The 22,113-nt window shown below is 39.3% G+C and overlaps 1 protein-coding gene across 1 annotated transcript in view; it reads right to left on the bottom strand.

Annotated features, from left to right (window-relative positions):
- hdac7a (histone deacetylase 7a) overlaps positions 1–21,728 on the bottom strand; it is an 85,237-nt gene extending 63,509 nt beyond the window's left edge. The window contains exon 1 of the mRNA XM_084721758.1: positions 21,576–21,728. Coding sequence (XP_084577884.1) covers positions 21,576–21,594 — 19 coding nt within the window. The 5' untranslated portion in view covers positions 21,595–21,728. The remainder of the gene's footprint in view (positions 1–21,575) is intronic.
- Positions 21,729–22,113: the final 385 nt, after the last annotated feature.

Raw genomic sequence — 22,113 nt, 5'->3', positions numbered from 1 at the left:
TTTAACATCTGATTTGAATGACTGGACCATTTTGGAATTCTTTCTATGCATTTAATACCACAGAAATATTCTTCTTAATAATAAAAAGTCATGCACGCTTCCATTTAACAAGATCAACTTGTACAACATTTCGCTAACCACCACACTTTAACACTGTTCTCACGTCCTCACCACCAGTAGAACAAAGGGCCCTCATGAGGAAATGTTTGGAATACTTTCTGTGGGCCTAATAACAATGTCATATATTGTTGAGCTGATTATACAAACAGCTTTACACGCTACTGTACATTTCATTCACTGAGAGGCCTAAACCATGCCACAATAGAGTGGTAATCTATGAGGTTAAAAGTGCAAGATTAAAGATTGTATCAAAGAAGCAAAGCTAAGTCAAGTCTGTTTGAAACAATATACTCCTGTTCTGCAATGTTGTTAGTGGTCTAAATTGCAAAATCTAGGCCTTTTTTTGCACTATTTAGTCAGATCAGTTTGATAAATTGCACTGGAGGTTTGGTATAAGAACATATTTAAAGGGACATTCCATCCCAAAATCGCAAATGCATATTTCTCCTCTTACCTGTAGTGCTGTTTTGGAGTTTTGGAGATATCAGCCATAGAGATGTCTGCCTTCTCTCCAATATAATGGAACAAAATGGCATTTCTGGTGCTCAAGCAGGCAAAACAAAAAATATTATAAACATTTGGAAAAACTTCCAAACTTTCCAGAAATCATGACCTGGTTACTCAAGATGATCCATAGACCTTGTTGTGAGCAGTTATGTGGGAACTAGCTACTTCGTTCTAGTAGAGGAAATGTAGTTCCGGTAATTTGTACTGCAGAAACAAAGTAGTTACTACACGAAACTGCTGACAACAAGGTCTGCAGGTTATTTTGAGTAACCAGGTCATGATTTCTGGAAAGAGACACTGCTGCTGAGGTTTTCAAATTTGCTTTTTGGTGCTTCGAGCAGGACATGCTGAGTGTCATTTATACTGAAAGAGAGGGCAGACATCTCTCCAACTGATGTCTCCAGAATTTTTGATTTTGGGGTGAACTGTCCCTTTAAAGTAAACAGTGTTTCATACTGTGCTGTCTTGTCCCATAGTAAATCAGATATAATCACAGTTGCTCACAGCTCAGACTGGATATTCCATATTCCTAGTGACTAAGTCATTCTTCATTCCCCCTTTTTATGACAAATACACAAAAATGTTTGCTACTCAGTATGAGGTGTCACTTTACTTGTGTGGACAAAAAGAGTAACTAATAAGTAAGCAGCGTTGGGCAGTAACACATTACTCAGTAATATATTACTTTATAGCTTTACTTTGTAACATTGACAATTCATTTTCGCTCCTGATGAATTCCTCACTCGTTCCTTTGTTATCAATCTTCTAAAAAAGTGTTGTAAAATTATATTTTTTTAAAATAACAGAGTACTTTGTTGTTATCAAGTACACGGTTATTTTACAGCTGGACATTGCTGTACAGTAACTGTAGATACAGTATCATAAAACAGCCATAAAGAGATACAATATTATGAACATAAATTAAATTTCATGTTTCAAATTTCTTGTAAATTGTTTCATGCTACAGTTATATTAATACCAATACTGTAACTATGAATACAGTAAGCTTACTGTAAATGTTTTTACAGTGCATCACTTGTCAGTTGGTGCCAGTTAATTACTGTGGAAATCACAGCAGATTTCTTACAGTGGAATGCAGACAAGAATTTAACATACTGTACTTAATGCATGTCCATAAAAAGACATAATCCATTGGATTTAGAGTTCTGAAGAGACCGTAGTACAGGATGACTGAGAATCTTCATAGACATCAAGAGGAAGCTTTGAGGTAATATGGTTGAGCAGATTTGCCAACGGTTACTGTAAATGTGGATGTGGTGAAAGGTAGAGGAGCCTTAACCACCTTTGTCTGCTGACATAACAACGACTGAACACGGTAGAGTTAAAATAGGCATCACAGTTAGTCCTGTAGAAGTCAGAGAAAAAACGTAGAGTTGAACTGTTATCATCAATTTGATTATTATTTATACTGATATTTTTTCCTCATACACACCCTCTTTTCCTCTTTTCAGGCAACAAAAGTGGTTTAGTCGCTACATTAGGGGTCTTCAGCGCTCTTCAGGCCACGGATCCCTAGGCTGGTAGACAGACAGAGCAGGACCATCTGATACATATACTGTATTTAATATTTTTGGGTCTCCTCGCCTTTGTTTTTACCCATAGCTACTGAGTCAGTTGGGGACTCCTAAAAAAAAAAAAAAAAGGTATTTCGCCTTATGTCTTGTGTCACACAGGGAACTCTGTGCCTGATGAGTGTCCTTGTCAGCTTGCATTTGGACATCTCCTCACTTTCTGGATAAATTAGTAAAACCATAACAAAAAGTTTAACGTAAACTTTGCCTTAACCCCAGGATTAAACCAACAGGAGACCTCACGCCTGGTTGTAACTTCAAACAGAGAGAGATGACTTTTTACATTCATGTGTCCATCAGTTTACGATGCTACACTTGTACACTATACTGCTGCACGACTGACACTAGTCTTTCTTGTGTTTCAGATGGCTTTCTCCTGACTGTAGATGAATTCTGATGTCATACTGGAAAATATAACTGGAGCGGTGGTGTAGCGGTGAATGCAGTGATACAAAACTTGTTGCTCTTGTTGATTGATGCAGTTCACTTGACAGTTGGTGAGTAAACTCAGCCTCATTTCGAAGACGTGGACAAACTGACTTGGGTTTGCCCTCACTACACCCATTCGCTGAATAGTGCTAAAATATGTTGACAATATGGACTAAATTATGTCCAGCAACAAAAATATACTAAGGTGTGGGGCCAGACTGCATTCAGATATCAGTGTAGTATGTTGCTAATTTCCTAAGCTTTAGAAATAAAATTTGCACAAGTTGGTGAGTGTACACTGCTACATCCTGCAAAACCACACCCATACAGATGAAATACCAAGATTTTTGTCTGTACATTTGAAACAGAGAATCCTGTCTGTGTAAGCCACAGCGTTCAAGCACACACACACACACCTGCGGTTCATACATCGCTGTGGGAGCCTACATGACGCAGGACCGTCGTCTTGTCAGTTTTTCTGGTCCGGAGCCTTCCCAGAATCAAAAGGCTGTTTGCTGCTAGCAGCTGCGCACACGCAGTCACGTACATCTTTCAAATGTCACGTCAAGCCTGGTCGCCATGATTAAAGTCTTCAGCCCTTTATCAGAAATTCTGTAACATCACAAAAATCTATATATGCCCTGCAACACAAAACCAAATATTAACACTTCCATCATCTTTATCAAATTAATGAAAATTTGATGAAATAAAAAAAGTCCCTGTGGAATATTTTTGCATATATGAAAGAGGTACGGTGCTTTTTTTGACCACCTCTATCTTTTCCCTGCTTTTCTTACGTTTTCTGATATTAGCTTTATCTGCATAGTACGAAGTTTCAATTTTCTGAGCCAGAAACTGACATTTATTATGAGTTTCACTCGCACTTCTCAATGTTTTTCCCCACTTTTAACCGTCCTTTTGTTTCCACACAGCCCTAGCGTGTGTGTGTGTGTGTGTGTACGTTTTATCCTTTTTTCCGATCTCAGCGTCAGCAAGGTCAACAACTGATGTTTCAGACCAGTATTGAAACCAAGAAGCGTGTGTCTGCTGCTGGTGGTGCTCCATCGTCCGCTCGCTCACCCTCGGGTGCCTCTGTGAACAGGGGGAACCCAGCACCGTTCCCAGAAACCCTCACTGTGTGGGTGTATAGAGCTACATAGCTCTGTGTGTGTGTGTGTGTGTGTATGTGTGTTTGTGTTTGCCTGTGTCTATGTGTGCTGACATAAAATGTGTATGCAAGTGTATATGTGTGTGTCTGTGTGCACATGTGTGTATGTGGTTAGTCCATTCAATTACACAATCTACCATGCAGTCTGAATCACATCCGGTTTCGAGCTGAAAATAACAAAACCACAGGGTGACAGAAAAGCAGCACAGCAGGCAACCGCCCACAGGGAGAGAGGAATACATACACACACACCTATACATGCACACACTCACACAGTCCAGCACTGGTCAGTTAGAATTTTCCACAAACAACATCTCTCCTATCGAGAAAGAGCTTTCCTTTACATCACGTCTTGGGTTGTTTTATCCGCTGACTACTTCGATTTTAAACTTAAAAAATTCCTCAGAATTTGTAAAAACCTCCCACATGGTGTTCGGACTGTGTGACTGCAAAATGAGACTAATTGAAAATATGTTATTCAGTTTATGAACAGTTAAACGTCAGCCCTTGCTGTTTACGGCAAATCAAAGTCAAAGTATATGTTATTATCCCAGGAAATTTGGATGGTGCAAAGATACACAAAATGCATTTTTGCACCAGTTCACCTTTCATCACCCTGACACAAATAACACAAGGTAGAGTCATAAAACTAGACATCGCACTTAGTCCTGTAGATGTAGAACCGCATGAAACAGACTGGGGGTTATATATCTGCTGTAACACTTTTTACAGGCAGTAGAAAGCAGTTTATTCTCTACAACTTTCTGACATTAAACAAGTAATCTACTGATAATTTTTTTCAACTGATCTCACGACTAATTTATCGATTTGCCAAAAGATGAATTTCTTAATTAATTGATTACTATAACAATTAATTGATCCGAAATATGGTGCTCCTGTAGCTCAGTTAGTGGAGCATCCTCCCCTTGCACTGGGGCTGTCAGTCCCCTACAGCAGCCATATGACAGTAAACTGAATATCTTTGGATTGTGGACAAAACACAACACTTTTTTTCATCATTTTCTGACATTTATGGACCAAACAACTAATCGATTAATCAATCACGAACATAATCATTAGTTGCAGCCTCAGCAAAGTGTCGATGCATGTTGTGCAAAGTGATATATTTCTGTAATTCAGTGGTTCCCACATGTTTTCTGGTATGTCCCCTTTCAGAAGTTGAATTAAAGTTCATGTCACCCCACTCCATAATTATTAGCAATCATTAACAATAATTGGGGAGGTAACTGATAAAAAAAAAAAAAAAAGATTAAGGTTGAATTTTAGTCATTATGTCAGCATGATAGCATCAACAAACTCTTGTTTTATCGCTGCAAAATTACATTAAATCCTATGTTTTTGTACTGTCTTTCTCATTTAACGTGAAGGTGGTTGAAGGGACAGAGGACTTACTGAAACCGGTTGTTCTTTTTTTCATTTTTACAGAGGAAATACGAAGGAAATCCCTGCTAATTCAAAGCTGTTACAGCTGCGGTCAGTATCAAAACATTTACAGCACATGCTTCAATGCAAATATGTTGGAATCAATATCAGTTTTCACAGACATGATGAGTCAAACCTTGATTTAAATTATACTGAAATGACACCAATAAAAACAGTCACTCTGACGTAGTATGTCGCTTTTTTGTCAGCACCGGGCCACATGAGCCAGGATGTGGTCAACTATGTGCTACATAGTTGCCTCAAACCTGCACTGACGTGTTCCTGCTACAACACAACATTTAACACAAGATCTGCTCTTGTCTGCAAACCTCAGATCCTCAAATCCTGTCAGAGTGATGGTCAGAAGAATGTATGAGAAGCAAATGCTGGTTTTTCAGTGTCCAGCAACCACTGAAACTAGGTAGTGAACCGTGACAAGTTTTTGGTACCAAATTGTGTTTGCATGAACTATTAAGTAATAAAAAGAATGTTTTAGCAAGGCACAGTTCTTGTAGGTTATGTTTACATTTAAAGGGATAGTTCTGATTTTTTTTTTTTAAGTGGGGTTATATGGGAAAGTTATCCATAGTCAGTGTCTTCCTTGCAATGGATGGCAGCCAGTATCAATGTAGAAAGCTAAGCAATATAGTGCTGTTGACAAGATTGGCAGTGAAACATATTTTAGACACTTAAAAAAATCAATATCAGTTTAAGTGTACACTATATTTACAAACATTTCACTGGTTTACCTTACCAGCAGACAGCCTTTTACGTTGGGAAACCACCATTATATACACCAAATATTGATCTCTTCAAAGCAACCAGACTCCACTGGCAAAAACGGTGATTTTTACCTCACAGAACACAAGAGTTGCTGGTTTATCACTGCCCTATTTGTGCTTTTGTGCGACTTTGGTGAACCCAAACAAACCTTTTAAAACACTGAAGTCACAATAACACAAACAAGCAAACCGATTGAGGCAGCAGTAGCTCAACAACTCCTGTATTCTGCAAGGTAAAATTACTGTTTTTCACAATGGAGTCTGGTTGGTTTGGAGAGGGCAATATTTGGCTTGTATAATGGCAGTTTCCCATCAAAAAGGCTGTCTGATGGCAAAGTTAAATGCAGAAAATAGTCTAAATATAGCTTAGATAGCTAAAATCATTTTGCCACTATGGTATTACATTATGGCATTGCTTAGCTTTCTTCGCTGATACTACTGCTTCATCTCCAAACTGGGGGTGTGGCCGCTTTTAAAAAACATCTGAAATATTCCTTTAAGTGAAGTGTGGGTTTTTTAATGAAAAAAGAAGGAAAGTATACTTATATTTCTTAGAGTAAAGTATTGAAAAAAATTATCCTACCAAAACCAGGTATTATATCAACACTTTTTCAAATTTCCACACAATTTTACACATAAAGACACACATTTATACTCATTCCTTCAAAATGTCACTATTTCAGTACCCTGCACATAAAACTAAAGCAGCTGGCTTATGGCTTTCATTTACAATCTGCGTCTGTTGTTTCAATCCTCCTCAGTGACGCAGTATCTCTGCGTGTAACATAATGAGGTCATAAAAACCGGAATCTGAACACAATCTGGGCTCATCGGGAGGAAATTTACTGTCAAATGAACTTAAATGTGACCATTCAAGTTAATTTATGATGCATTCAAATACACGCAGAACACACAAGAAAAGAAACATTTCAACATACTCAAACCATGTCACCCACTTAATTAAGTAAACTGCCGGGCTTTGTGAGTGGGGAGAGTGTGTGTCGAGGCTTTCCTGTGAACACTGTGTGTGTCTGATACTTTATCTCCCATGTGTGGACAGTATGTCGTCGTTAAAAAAAGACAGCACATGCGCTTGTATAAACATGAATGAGCCTGTTTTACGTAACAGGGAAGGGTATGCCCCTTATTTCCACTAATTTTGAAACACAGTGGTCTCTGTAAGCTGTTTTAACACAGTTTAAGTATAAGCATACAGCCACAGTATTTGTAAAATGGAATTAGAGGGGATGGATGTTGTATGGAGAAGAAATGAGGAAGTGAAAGAACAAGGGGAGAGATTAGAAAGATAAAGTGAGGAGGAACAGAAGAGAAGAAGAGAGGTAGAATCAGTAAGAGGAGAGATGGGATGAGAGAAACAGAGCGAGAGAAGCTGAGAGCACTGTAATAATGTTTGGCCTTGGTCTGCCAGTGGGGTCCTTCCCCTTAAGAAGCCAACAGGAATGCGAGGAATGCTGCATGAGAAGAAAAAGAAGGAAGGAGGAGTTGGAGGAGAGGGGGAGAAACAGAGATGATGATGATGTGAAAGAGAGAAAGAAAAGCCAAGACGGAGGAGGAAGAGGAGGAGGAGGAGGGGGAGGGAGGAGAGCGGGGGAATCCACAGCGAGATGAAGATAGAAAGAGGGAGACAGGAAGATGAAGGCAGAGAGAAATATGAGTCTTGGGGGGTAGACACTGAGGAAAAGACTTATTATCTTTAGTAGGCTGAGTAAACACAAGAACAAAGACGATGAAAATAATAAGGCTGGAAAATATTTGGGAGGAAAAACTTGAGCTCTATTTGTGCGCTTTTATTTTGGTGCATGCAGATATTATTGTATACGCACAAGCATGTGCTCGTGTGTGTCTACATGCTAGTATTTGTATGTGCGAGAGAGTATCAGGGTGTGGTCAGCTGCACTCAAAAGTTTTCTAAAAGTTGCCTTCCAAAGTTTCTTTTTGCCAGTTGTCTCAGAGCCAGAAACGTCACACTTGCAAATATTTGACATAAAATAGTCCTCTCGGATGCGTCACGGCTCTTTTCAGTAAAAGTATTGCTTCAGTCTTGTGGCGGTCAGTTGACAATCATGGGACACAGACAGACAGAAACTTTGCACATTAGCAAGTACACGCTCAAATCATGTGTGACCCTCCTGCTTCACGGGAGATAACGTGGCGGCAACAGAGTTATTTAAAGCAGCAAATAGGCAGAATTGAAGAAAATTACACACTGAGCTCACTGAAGACATGCTCAGAGTACAGCGCTGCCCTGCAACGCCATAACACTAACACTTGAGTTAGGAGCAGAAGCAGATTTTTGCCTTTTTTTATTTTATCATGTAAAATCTTATTATGACATTGCTCTGAATAATCCCTCTGAAACCTAAAATTTGCAGTGACTCCACCCTTGTTTTGATCATATTTTGTAATCTATAACCCAACCCATCACCCTTATTTAACTCTCTCTCACAGAAAAATAGTTAACACAACAGCTAAAGCACAACCAAGTCTGATATTTTTACTGTGCAAATGTATTTGAAATGGTTTTGAAACCAAAATGTGTAGCACCTTGGATGAATTGATCGTATTAGTGTCAATACTAGATTTATTTAAATGTAACTGTATGCAACTGTACAGAGTTTCCTCCCATCATCCGAGGTGTATTCCTACTCCTGCCTTTAGGTTTTGGTGGTAAGCTCTGAACTTCAGTATTTTTTGGTACTGGCTAAAGTAAAACGGTCAAGTATCAAAAGCTGGCATGAACGGTTAAATCAGTAATTTTGTAAAGGACCTACTTTAAATCTTTTCTAATTATATTCCTATGAAATCTAAATTCTTACACATGAGCTTGGACAAAAATCAAAAAGAAGCTCTCTGTTTGCTCTGCTGATAGCATATCAGACGAAACTGATGAGCCTAATGAAGAAGAAAAGCATCTGGATTTTAGGATTAGTCTGATATTAGACATATCTCAGAAATATTTGTTTAGATTACAATTTTCTGCATCAATATTGTCAGTTGTGTGAGTTTATCTTTAAGATAGAACAATTTTAGCACCTTTAAGTTTTGACCCAACATCGGTCATAAATGTCTCATACATTAGATGAAAGTAACCTGGGTTATTTTAAAAATATATTTCAATACAGTTCCTATTACCTGTTTAAAAAGTCAGTAAAGTAATCCTTGTATCACAATATTAACTAAAGCAATGGAATTTGATTACTTTCTGTTACTTTTGGATTACCTCAATATAAAATATGGTGAAATTTAGTCTAATATACACACAGAGCAAACATGAATGGAAACACAAAGAAGATACAATCATACATTCCCTTACAGACTGTGAACTCTAGCATGTACAAAAAGTTTCCACGGTATGTATGTGTCTGTGAGAAAAGCGAGTGTCTGAGAAGACTCGGCACATCGAGGGACTTGGTGACATGTGCAGTCCACAGAAACACAATGGATCGCTGACAGACATTTTCCACAACAGAGAGATGGTGTCATGTGTGCAGTCATCACTAACCGGTGTTGAGAGCTAAAAGAAATCTGACTTGTTTCTTTCTTCTTCTTCTTTTTTTTTTTTTTTTCCAGGGGGCACGTACAATAAATTGAACCTGAGTTGTCCAGAAATAAACGTCGTTGACTGACAAGAGATCTCTGGGAAGTGTGGTGCAGAAACGCCACGGCAAAGACGGAGATAAAGAAAAATGTACAGATGGCTGTTCGGACGTTTGATCTGGTTAAATTGAAAGTGAACTGAGGTCAACCCCAGCGACAGCACAAGCCGAGTGCATAATGAAGGGCTGAGGATCTTTTACACCCTAAGGATGTTTGGAGTTATGGCAAGTTGTTCAAAACACAGCAAGAAACCATAGCAACCGCAGGAAAATCCCAGGGATATCAACAGCGCACGCACACACAAATTCAGACACACATATATACACATGAAAACCCTCAAAACAGAGAGTCAAATCAAATCAAAACTCACCCATTTAACACCCACCATTCTGAACAACAACAAGCCTGAGAAGCGTGTGTGTAGGAAAACACCCAGACAGGCCAAAAATAGCTCTGCACTCTCGTTCTCCATCTCTCGCTTTCAATCCCTCGCTCTTTTTCTTTTTCTCTCTCTGTCTCTCGTTTGTGTCACTATAACCCATTCATAGGAAAAAAAATAACTTAATGTTCCCATACGGAAAATATCACCCACTTGAGAGTGAGAATATCAGTGTATGAGTATATGATTGAGTGCATGGGGAGAAGAAATGACTGTTTATCTTAACTGTTACACAAGGGGAAACATAAAGCTTCGCACAAGAGGGAAATATTAGTAGGCTGAAACTTGTCTGTTTGTCTGACACTTCGAGCTGCCGAGCGAAGTCAGACATTCCTGAGAATATTGCAGAAAATGATAAAAGTAATGCAGCTATTTCCACTTTTTCTTGTGTCAAAATGAAGTTAGTTCAGGATATAAAACAAATAATCGCTTAGCCACATAGATCTCCATCAGGCTTTCTTCTCCTGAATCTTTTTCACAATTTTAGGACACTGTCACGCCCACAGATGTTTTGCTTTGGTCCAAACCATGGTGGCAACTTTGTCAGTTTGTTTAGCTTCAGGATGCCCAATTACAAGTGAAGCGGGGCTTGTAAACAAAAGTCACATGGACTCACAAGTAGCATGTTTACTGGACACTTTTAGTAACCTGTCATCCTGCGAGGTTAGAGATTTTTAAACAAATTTAATTGCAGTCTTTGTTAAATAAGCAAAGCATGTTGGCATGGACTTGAGCTATATTAAGCCTTGAACCAAGTGCGCGCTTAAAGGATAATTCTGATTCATTTATGCTATTTAGTTTGGCTTTATTTTCTTAGTCTCATCTAAATCTTTCGGTAATCATAACAGTGTATTTACTCAAGTAATTGCTAAGATATCAGAAAGTGTTCCGTCCCTGCAACAATGTCTGATTGGGCAAGAAAAGCGTGTTCAGGCGACCCAACAGGTTTTTAACAAGCCAGCAGTTTACCTAAAGCACTGCCCAACCCAACTGGGCACTGTCCATTGTCCTGATGGTCCATTATTCTGATTAAAAAATATCCCACTGGACCGAGAGCCCATTTGTTCGACTGCCTGTTATCCTGAAAACAAACACCCACTGCTCCGAAGGCTCCTTGTCCGAAAACACACTCCGCTTTGCCCTTAAAATCTATTGATGTGCAAAAGTCATCTAACCTTCATGACGTGACAAAGTAACAGTAATAAACACACGGTTAATGTGAAACTAGTGCAGTTTGGTTTTGTTTAGGAAAGGTCATGGTTTGGGTCAAAATAAGTCCATTGGTTATGTCAGTTGAAATTGGCACTTAAATTTGGAACAAAGGATGTGTTTTTGAGATAACGGACTATTGGACAAATAGACTTTCAGTGCAATGGACATTTATGTTTTTGACCTACTGGAGTATTGGATAATGGGTAGATGTAACCATGGCAAGCTTAATTAACATGCTATTAGTATACTTCTTTTAAACTAGAGAGTATGCTTTCAGTTCACTTTTTATGTACTTATCAGATCTACTTCACAAAATTATACTTCAGTATTCTTGGCTTATAGTGAAAAGTATGCAGAAAAGTCAGTATATTTGGCTTATACTTGTACTTAATCTTTTGATCAAGCTATACATTAGAAAAGTGTAATTAAGCATTCTTTAAGTTTAAGTATTCTTGGCTTGTAGTTGTCTTTACTTTTTTGATAGAGCAGCCCATTTAAATTCTTTTTAAAAACACATATTGGCTTTGTTGAGGTAGTGTTCCAGCATCTGTTTTACATACTATCTATCTATAATGACATCAACCCGGCCTAAAGACTGTGTTTATACTGTTTGTTGTATTTGTTCTGAGATTTGAGTCGTCATTATGTTCTTATACTGCAGCTCATATGGAATCCAATACAATATCTACTTGAAATTTTTTGATTTATACAGAAAGTGATGTTCTTAATCCTGAGTCTTGTGAATAAAACATAAATAGCATACTTGAAAGTGCAAAAATAATATATAAATAGTAAACTATAAGTTTACTTACAGAAGACTTACAAATATACTAGCAGCATAAAAACTAGTAGTTTACTTAGAGTCCACTCTCGTAAACTAAAAAATGGGCTCGAAGTATATAACTGGTAAACTAACAGTATACCTATAAGTCCACCTGCACTATAATTCACATGTTAGTTGTAGTACAAAATAAACTTAGACTTAAACTATTTGTGTGCTTAAATTTTACTTCTCTTGTACTTCAAGTATACATTAAATAAACTAAATAGTGGGCCAATTTAATCCCAAGAAATATTAAATGAGAATCCTTTCAAGTATACTTACTAGTACAATGATATATAATATTGGTATTGACTTAAGTATACTTAATAAAATTAACTTGAAACATACTTATTCTTGTAAGGAATGGCACCACAAAACCGTGGATATAATGTTTAACTGCGTTTTGTTTGCAGAGGACTTAGGCAATAATTTTACTGTTAATTGTTTTCTCGTCTAAATAAGTTTGGCTAACCTGGATGTTTACGACCTGTGTGGTGATCTGACTAGTTGTATTCTTTGTTCTCTCTGACTTCATTTTGGTGATGCAGCTGCATTCCCAGATCTCAGAACATGATAAATACAATTGATTATCAAGGCTTGGTCACACCAGCATTTAAAACAGCAAAATTTGCAGCAGATTCTATTTATTCCAGTGCAATTGCTCCCATTAGTGGATTCTCATTTGCTTAGCAAGTTTGTTAGCTTTGAGATCATTTTTGTCCCCCTACTCAGTAACTTTTTATTAGATGTAATGGTGTACAACTAATTGATTAGTTGCCACATGTCAAATAAATTGAAATCTATTTTGATAATCAATTAATCAGTCAATCAATTGTTGAACAAAATATTGTCTGACTTTGGCTTTTTAAATGTGATTGTTTTCTGGTTTCTTTAGTCATGTCTGTGGAAGTAAATATCTTTGTTATCACTGTGTGCTTCTGGAAACAGTGATCAACATTTTTCACCATTTTTTGACATTTTATGGACCAAACAAGTAATCGAATGGTACAACGTGAACAAAATCCAGGAGAGAGCAAACAATCAATAGTCTGGTCAGCTAGTGAATTATCGGTTAGTTCAACAGCCACAGCAGTTCACCAACAAGTGAGTACAGTCACTAAATCACAAAGATTATAAAACCAAATATTTCGCAAAGACACACAGATTAACTTTGCACTTTCTGGCACGATCAGACCCCAACTGATAGGACTGACGGCAAGAAGGATGTAAATAAAACTTTATTTGTAATAAAGTAGAATTATTGGCCCATCAGTCAGTGACTCAACATTATCAAATCAAACATATTCTCTTTTGGTCTTTTGGTTCATCTGTTTATTTTCTGTCAGGTTAATCTATGAACAGTTTGTGCACAGGGACATGATATTGTATGTAGGGTTGTGCTTTGTGTTCCAGAGAGGTTTGCATCGGCCCTCCTCACTGCATGGTGTTCACACTGAGACGTGACAAAGAAGCTGACTGTCAGATCTCTGCAGCTTTGAAACTATAAAACCAAAATCTTGTCTTTTGGGTTTTTATTTCCTGTTATTAGACGAGATTGTTCACTGTCTCGGCAGACCACAGCACAGTGTTTTCTTAGAAGAACCTCTCATTTTCTGCCATCTTAGTGTAATGGTTTGGTGACACCTGGAGTGCTGGTGTTCTCACGGCACCAAATGAAGGGGAAAACGAAAGGAAATTCTAGTGACCTCAGATACTCTGTCAGACAGAACTCTCCAGCACACAAACACATCTAATACAAAACTGACATGTTGTCCAGCCCTGTAACTCTCCTCCACAGTTGGTCGGATACCATTTTTTTCTTGTTCCTGATACCAATTCTTAGACCTAAACTTTTAGTGTTGGCTCATACAAAGTATCCATTGTTTTAAATAAAAACATCTGCATTATTATTACTGTAACAGCATTATTATAACAGCTGTATACTACTAATCCTGTATGTGTATGATATGATTGCTATCATGTTGTATGGCTTGGCTCGGGTTAAAAAAATGGCCATTTCCGATACTGGTATTGGTATCGGAAGGATCTAACAGGTAGGCTGGGGTCAGGCTCGGCCATAGTGCAGCAGCCCGGAGCAGCCTTGCTCAAAGGCACTTTAGTAGGGCAGGTAATAAAAGTAGAGAGGCATGTAACAGCAGCTTTGAAACTTTTAGGCAACCCTCTAACCAAAACCTGAACTGCATGCCACAGCATTTTAGGATAATAGTAGAATGTAAAGGAAAACAGACTTCAAACAGACTTTTTTCAATGGGAAACTGCTGTTATATAGAGCACATATTGATCTCTCCAGAGCAATCAGACTCCTTTGGCAAAAACAGTTTTTTGTTTTTTGCCCAGCAGAACAGAGTTTGTTGTCAGACAACCTTTTCTGATGGGAAACCACTGTTTAAAAGATTAAATCCATTTGGATTATCCAAATCAACCAAAGTAAAGCGGAGAATATAGTAAATATAGTGTACACATGAACTGATAGTGATTTATTTATTTATTTATTTATTTATTTATTTATTTATTTTGGTCGGCCATTTTTCTAAGTGGTTAAAATATGGTTTGGTACTGCCCTCTGCTTCTAAAAACATCAGATATAAAACACAATGTTCAATACCACTGGATGGAGTATTTTTAAAATAGAAAGGGGATGTTTCATAATTTTCACCCACTGTCTGTGTGGCTAAGATAAGATACAGAAAGATAAACTTTATTGTCCCTGCAGGGAAATTTATCTTGGCTGTTGTAGCCTCTGTAGCAAGTGGATGAAAGCAGCAACAAGCACCAGCACAGGACAGAAACATCACACAGTTATCACCACACACTATAAAACACTTCATACACCCTCAGGTCAAGACAAGCATGCATCTCTGCTATCTGTCTCTGTCACCGATGACTGATGTAAGTGGACCTTCAGTCAGGAACTTGTGTTTTCTCTGGTGTTTTCAGTGAAAGGTTACACCCCTCCTCTCCGCTGTGCCCTCTGTGGGAATTTAAAGCTCAGAACGAAAAGAGGGACAGAGAGACAGATGGGTTTTCCTCGCAGGATATCCTGTTCTAAGTAGAGCGCCTGGGCCCACTCTGACCCCCTCACCCCTCTTGACCCCTGACCCGCTCATAGTTTGGGCTCACGTCTCCAACGTTTCCTAATCGCCCCAAATCTCTTCGTATTCTTTCCATTTTTTCCCCGGCCTCTTTGCTTTCTCTCCTTCCTGGCTCCTCTGTCACTCTCGCAGGTGTCACTTTAATTTTCCCTCCTTCCTTTTCCTCTTTGTTCCTTTGTCCGCTCCCACTCGATCCACTGCCAGCCGTCTTCTACTCCCTCATATCCTCTATATTCTTCACTCTTTCTAAAAGCATCGCCCCATTAGCAATAGACTTTAAAGTCACAGCGATCATACTTTACTGAATGAATGAGCTCATTTAGGACATTCAGCTGATGTAACCATTACCATTAAGTGCACACTTACAGCCAGAACACAACATGCTGTCCTCTGAATTTAAGCACTGGTCATTAAGTTCAGTTTACTCATCTTAACTTTTTTATTTTCTGATGTTTTATAGACTAAACCGGTATTTTCCAACCCTCAGGTCGGGGCCCAAAATGGGTCATGGACCATTTTTATTGGATCACCACCTGACTAATGGTTGAAACCAGCACCAAACCAATATTTAGGCTGCCAACATAAACACTAACAAAACAAAAAACAGCAAATTTAACAAATTACCCAGTCCAGTACTAAGCATGATGGGAATGGTGGGCCGTCACTACAATATTTTAGTGTGAAGTTTCTTCTTTGGGTCTCAAGTTTTTTTTAGTTTTGGACTTTTAATTATCTTTTGAATAACATCACTGTGGGTTTTGAGAAATTGTGATTGGTATTTTTTCACTATTTTCTAATGTTTTATAGACTAAACTAGCCCAGAATGGGTCATGGACTGTTTTTAGTGGCTCGCCAATTGCCAGAGTAAAATGCCATTAATGAGGTGTCTGAAATATTTCCTCAAATAGTGACTGGAACCTCACTAATGGTTAAAAATATAAACCAGCACAAAAGTGACAGTTCGGCTGCCAACATAAACCATCATGTTCTTCACAGAACACGGTGCAAAAACTCACAAAACTAGCATTGTATTTGAATATCAAACAGTAAAGTTAACAAATTACAACCAAATGTGGGCTGTCACTACAATATTTTAGTATGAAGTCTTGTTTGGATCCGTTACTGCATTCTGCTGTTAATTACAAATTAAAATCCTCTAGCATTTCAGTGATTTCAGTGCAAATGTATTATTTTCAATTGCATGCATCAGTCAAAACTGAAGTCACATTGTCAAAACTCTTCACGCTCTTTTTTGGAGGTGAGATTGGCTGTTTGGCCGTGACGCATGTTGGCAACACAAAGAGTTCTGAAAAATAGGATTCAGTATTGATCAGTGCTTGTTAGCAGCTGGAAAAAGAAGTGCTGAGAAACTTAAGAATAAACTCAGAAACTATGATTATTGCTGTGAAGTACTTTTATTGTCAAATAAATACATTTCATAAACATTTTACATTTCTGGTTTATTGTGTTCTTCATCAGTTTATAAATCTAGATGTTCTGGCAATTCATGATGTATTTTTGTTTGGGTCACACAGAGTTATAGTTAATGGTATTTGAGTTGATTTAAAGACGACAAGCTCATCTGTATTGAAACAAAGTCATTATCTCATCATTTAAATTTCATATGTGTCTAAAAAAAAATAATAACTACATGGTAATGACATTTTTGCCTTTTGGCAATGGTTGCCTCATGCATTACTGCACAGACTGTGTGTGCACTGTACCACAAGACCAGACCTAAAAGTCATAATGGCCTCACGTTGTATGTATCAACATACAACTATATAGTTATGTTTAGGATCTAAGAAATGTAGATCATCACATCACATTCTGAAGTAGATAGGTTGTCAATATGCTACAAACTGCTATGAACACTGACACTGGAACAAATATTTTCACCTGCTTTGATCAGGGCTGATCAATGCAGAGGCCACAAGTGTGGAAAAAGACTTGAAAAGAGGTGTGATGAGAAAACTCACAACCCTGTTCCTCCTTGTTCTCTTTGACGAAGTTCCCACTTTCAAAGATTCTTTTCTAAATCCCTCTATTTTAAACAATGATCCATCCACTGTAATTCCACTTGTTTTTCTGAACATGGTGCAGTTCATGTGCGTCATACGCTGAAAATGAATACGCTCTTCATACTTTATCTTGGAACAAGTGAAAAAAAAAATCTGTCAATGAGCCTGAAATTACTTACTGGAAGGTTTTCTCCTGAATAAAGTGCAATTTTCTCTGTACTTCTGGTGGGTTCAGCCATATTTTACCTTGTTTTAGAATTCTGAACATGTCCTTAACAGCAAACTTCTCAAAGAAGTGATGATGTCACTGGTTTAGCGGTACAAACTTGACAACCACACTCAGGGAAACCACCACCACAATCATAAAAATCCCAATTTGGCTACAAAAAGGAATAAGGCTCAGACTCAGACAAAAAAAATCTATCAGGTAAAATTTCCTTCTCTCAGACGCTCTATTTTTTTTGTCTTCCCCCACTTTCTCTTTATGTCAGTCTCCCTCCCTGTCTCTGTCTCACCCAGCCCTCCCACCCTGCAGTAAAACTGGAATCCATTAGCTGATGAATGGTTGTTTGTGTTTTCTTAAGCTCAACAGCGCCACCCCCGCCTGCGTGGCCAGAGAGGGTGATAACAAAACATTAGCTGTGATTAGAGGAATAATTAGCCAATCATCCCCTGACCTGCGAGCCAACCCTGAGGTCAAAGAGACACAGAGTGGGCTGCTTCCCAGGTGGTTTCCCATGAAAACCATCAGTGGAGTCATTGTCTGCAGACAGGTGACACACACACACACACACAAACACACACACACACAATACACATATTTCTATCTCTGCATCCCAACTTCACTACGTGCATGCATGTCTGAGAGTGTGCGCAGCTTGTGCATGTGTGTGTGATGAGGATCCCTGCGGACCGAGCGCAGAGTTTGCCCAGAGAGGCTGCGCTGGAAATCAGCACTTCCTGCTTCCTGTGGCGAAAGGAAGTGCTACCGTCGCTGTCCCCTTATCGCTGGATACACAGGCGGCGCAGAGGGAGGAAGGCAGGGGAAGAGGAGAAGGAGACGGAGGTGGCCGAGCAGGCGAGACAAAGGGAGAGGACGAAAGAGGCAGATATTGCACCGGTTGTTTTGTTTGGATCTCTTTTTTTTTCAGATTTTCTGCCAGTAACCAAAAAAAGGAAAGGAAAGGAAAGCAGTAAATGGCGATAGAGGGAGGCTGATAATGCATGCTTTTAGTGTATTTGCAATAATAATGTATATATTTAGCGAATGATTTTTCTTTTAATGCGAGTTCAACTGCCTTCATCGCTCCTCTGGAAGAACACAATAGCTTTTGGCTGCTGCTTGCTATTAAAATTAGCCACAGAACTGCAAGGAAACATTGCATTTGACAGGCATATGTAAAAGTATATACCTGCTTATAACATGCACATCATAGCAAACCACAAAGAACTGTTTTCTCCCCATGTGTCACATTTTACTTGTATGTCAGGAGGATTGTGGGAGAACAAACTAGCACTAAGGTGAGACAATAAATCAGAGGTGTGGACTTTGCATGGCTTGTACTCAAGTTAGACTTGAGTCACTTTAGACTTGACATGACAAAAAAAAGGCTTGCGACTCAACTCAGACTTTAACACCACTGACTCCTGACATTACTTGGGTTGAGCCTTAAGAATTGAAAACATTTGATACTTTCACTTGCGCCCAAAAATTAAAAAGTATGTTATTAAAAAGTGTGAATCCATTAATCCATTAATTTCCCTTTGTTTCCTGAATCAACTGCTGTTAACACCATTCATTCATTCATTCATTGTTTGAACCAATCTGACCACATCCAAACAAACTGCAGTAAAGAAGAACTAGTGTTAAGTTACTGAGCTACAGTTGGATAAAATGACACCAAAGATAATTTTGTTCATGTACAAAACAAATTACAGTATGTGAAATTCTTCCAGCTTAATATTAACATAGTTGTCAAGCTAATCCTTAGCTAATGTTAGCTGAACAGCTAAGTAATTTTGTAAATCAATGAGACTGAAAACTCACTGATACATTATGAAACTCAAAGTCTAGGACTTCAGAGCACTTAAGCACTTGGTGTCTCATAGTGATGCACAAGGTACTTATTCCATGCAAAATGCTCTCTCTGACTCTATTTTAGCCAAGTTGCAGGCCTTTGCTTCACCTCCAACCTATTTTACCTGATAAAAGTTGACGCTGACGCCCTTGATGTTTCTGTTTGCCCTTATCAAATCAGTCAGCGGGGAGAAGAATAGACTGACAAGGTTGAACCTTTTACATGATGCACAGCAGCCTTTTTATGGGAATATCCTCAAAGTTTGGAAAGAAACCGGAGCTGTTCAGAATTAAAAGTAATAAACTGTCCCACAATTAACAAGAAACAAGGCAGACTTGAGTAAATTACATTACAACTATTGCTGCAACAGCACATTTTTCGCAGTCTATCCGCTCAAGTTCGCTTGCATCGCTTCCAGTTAGGAAATGGTGTTGAATGCAGCCAGAAAGCCTTTTTAACACGCGATTAATGCTGTGAAAGAGTTGCACTTTGAGTAGGTTTAGGCAAAAAATCGTCTTGGACGGGTTCAGGATAAGACCACATTTGGGGCTACAATACGTATGTTATGAATGCCATGTGATGTCACTTGAAGTGACTTGCAAGACAAAAGTCACATGACAACAGTGACCCATGGATAGTTACATATTTTACAACTTTTAATAATGTTTTGTTTTGCACATGGGACATGAACCCCGGTCTCCTGGGTGAAAGCTTGTTTGAGACATCTATCCTCCATGTGCAGACTTTCTCCCTCTTAATACTGCGTCAAAGCCTGGTGAGTCTCATACAGCCACAGATGGATTAATAGTGACTAAACATCTTACTTGAGACTTGCAAAACAACGACCTCTGCTATTTATAGTTTCACTTACCCTAAAATACAGATTATATTTGCATCACATTGCAGACCATATAGAACTAAGGAAAATATAGCGTACACTATCAAGGAAAAGAGGAGTGTTCCCATACTTCTTGTAGAGTTTTTCATGTTGTTAGGAGCAACTGCATGTAGCATGCAGGCAGATACAGAGGAGCTGCAGGCAAGGAGAGAGGAGGAAAGATTCAGGAAACAAAAATAAAGTATTAAAAGGCAGGGAAAAAAAGTATGCAGCATGTGTCTGTCAAAAGAAAAGATGCATTTTGCAGGTTGCATCCAAAATGTACCCATTTGCACCTTATTGTGAAGGAGCAACAGAGAGACAACGAGAAAGGCAGAGGGAGAGAGGGGGGAAAGAGATGTTTGGGATCAGGGTGGGGAGGCTTTCAGCACTTGGGATTGTCCCAGATGGACACAAGCCGCTCCCTCCCTTTATAAACAGCCTCTGGCTTCCACCTCCCGTCTCCCCTCCTCTCCATCAATCTCTTCATCTTCCCTTTAATGCCTGTTGCACACAACTCAGCTCCCACTTTGCTTGGACTCTGAGACCCTCAGCAGAAAAACTATGAACAAACTGACACTTTTCTGTCTGTTCCTCTTGTCTTCTGACAATTTCATGTCCCCCTGCAGCAGCAGCACCACTACCACCCCCCCAATCCCTGCCATTTCCAAAGTCAACACACCACTAAATGCCGGGCTGACTCACTTCCACTGTGGGTGGTTCTGTTTCCAATTTTCTCACCACCTCGGCCACCCCACCACCTCCGAAGAAAAGAGAAAACTTTTGTCCAGAAAACAAAACCAACCAGACATGCAAAAGACAAGAGACATTTTTTCCAAGTTGCTTGGTGTTAAAGGGACAAAAGCGTTGCACGTAGATGCCAAGAGGAGACGCAGGGCTAAAAACAAGCGTGCTTCTCCCACTTCTTTTGTGGCTCTGAAATGGTTATCGCTGTTTTCCTTCCTTTCTTTCTCTCTGGGAGAGCGTGGGAGCGCCCTCAGAGTGCTGCACAGAAACCACGGGGCTCATAACAACAGGAGGAAGCCGGTAACTTGAGTAACTTGGGCCGAGCAGAGAGGGGGGACAAGGGGAAGAAGTGAAGTGGAATGGGGAGCGGAGGAAAGGAGAAAGGGACAGAGAAGTATTTCACATCTTTACATGTCACCATATTTTAGAAAAATAATGAGCCCTCACAAATAAGGGAAAAACTGAAAGACCTGTTGCATTCCAGACAAGCATTTCCCACACACACACACACACACACACACACACACAAAATGGAATTTTCACACACACACTCATTTCTCTGCAACAAAACACAGTCCAGCATGAATATTAGACAACTGTCCTTACCCGTCTGTGGTGTGAACATTCAGTGTGTTAGAAAGTCCCGTCAATCATGTTCACGTACAGTTCAGTCCAGGGAGATCACACACAAACACACACACACGCACACACATGCATACACAGGCACAGTATCAGTTCCCTCTGTCCAAGTGTTGAGAAAGTGAGGGGCCGCAACAAAAGGCAACAGAGGGAGGGAGGGAGAGATCGAGGTAGAGTGAGAGAGAGAGAAAGAGAGAGAGACAGAGAGAGAGAGAGATTAACCCCTCTGAACTGACTGGTGGACTCTCTCCCTCCCTCACACACATGCACACACACACACACAGTCGGTTTGCCGTATCACTGACTTCTTGTGTTTTCTCTCAAGTGCCAAGAGGAGGAAGGGAGAGCAGAGGGAGACCTGAGAGTACGTGTGTGTGTGTGTGTGTGTGTGTGTGTGTGTGTGTGTATTCACGGTCATGCATGTGTGTGTTGTAGTGTATTTGTGTGTGTGTGTATTTTAAGGTAGGAGGGACCAGCTGGCTCAAGTCCAGAGTCAGCCAGCCTG

The sequence above is a fragment of the Lutjanus erythropterus genome, chromosome 6, assembly GCF_056507025.1.
Source record: "Lutjanus erythropterus isolate fLutEry1 chromosome 6, fLutEry1.hap2, whole genome shotgun sequence".
NCBI classification, from domain to species: domain Eukaryota; kingdom Metazoa; phylum Chordata; class Actinopteri; order Lutjaniformes; family Lutjanidae; genus Lutjanus; species Lutjanus erythropterus.
This window is presented reverse-complemented; position numbering and strand designations above follow the sequence as displayed.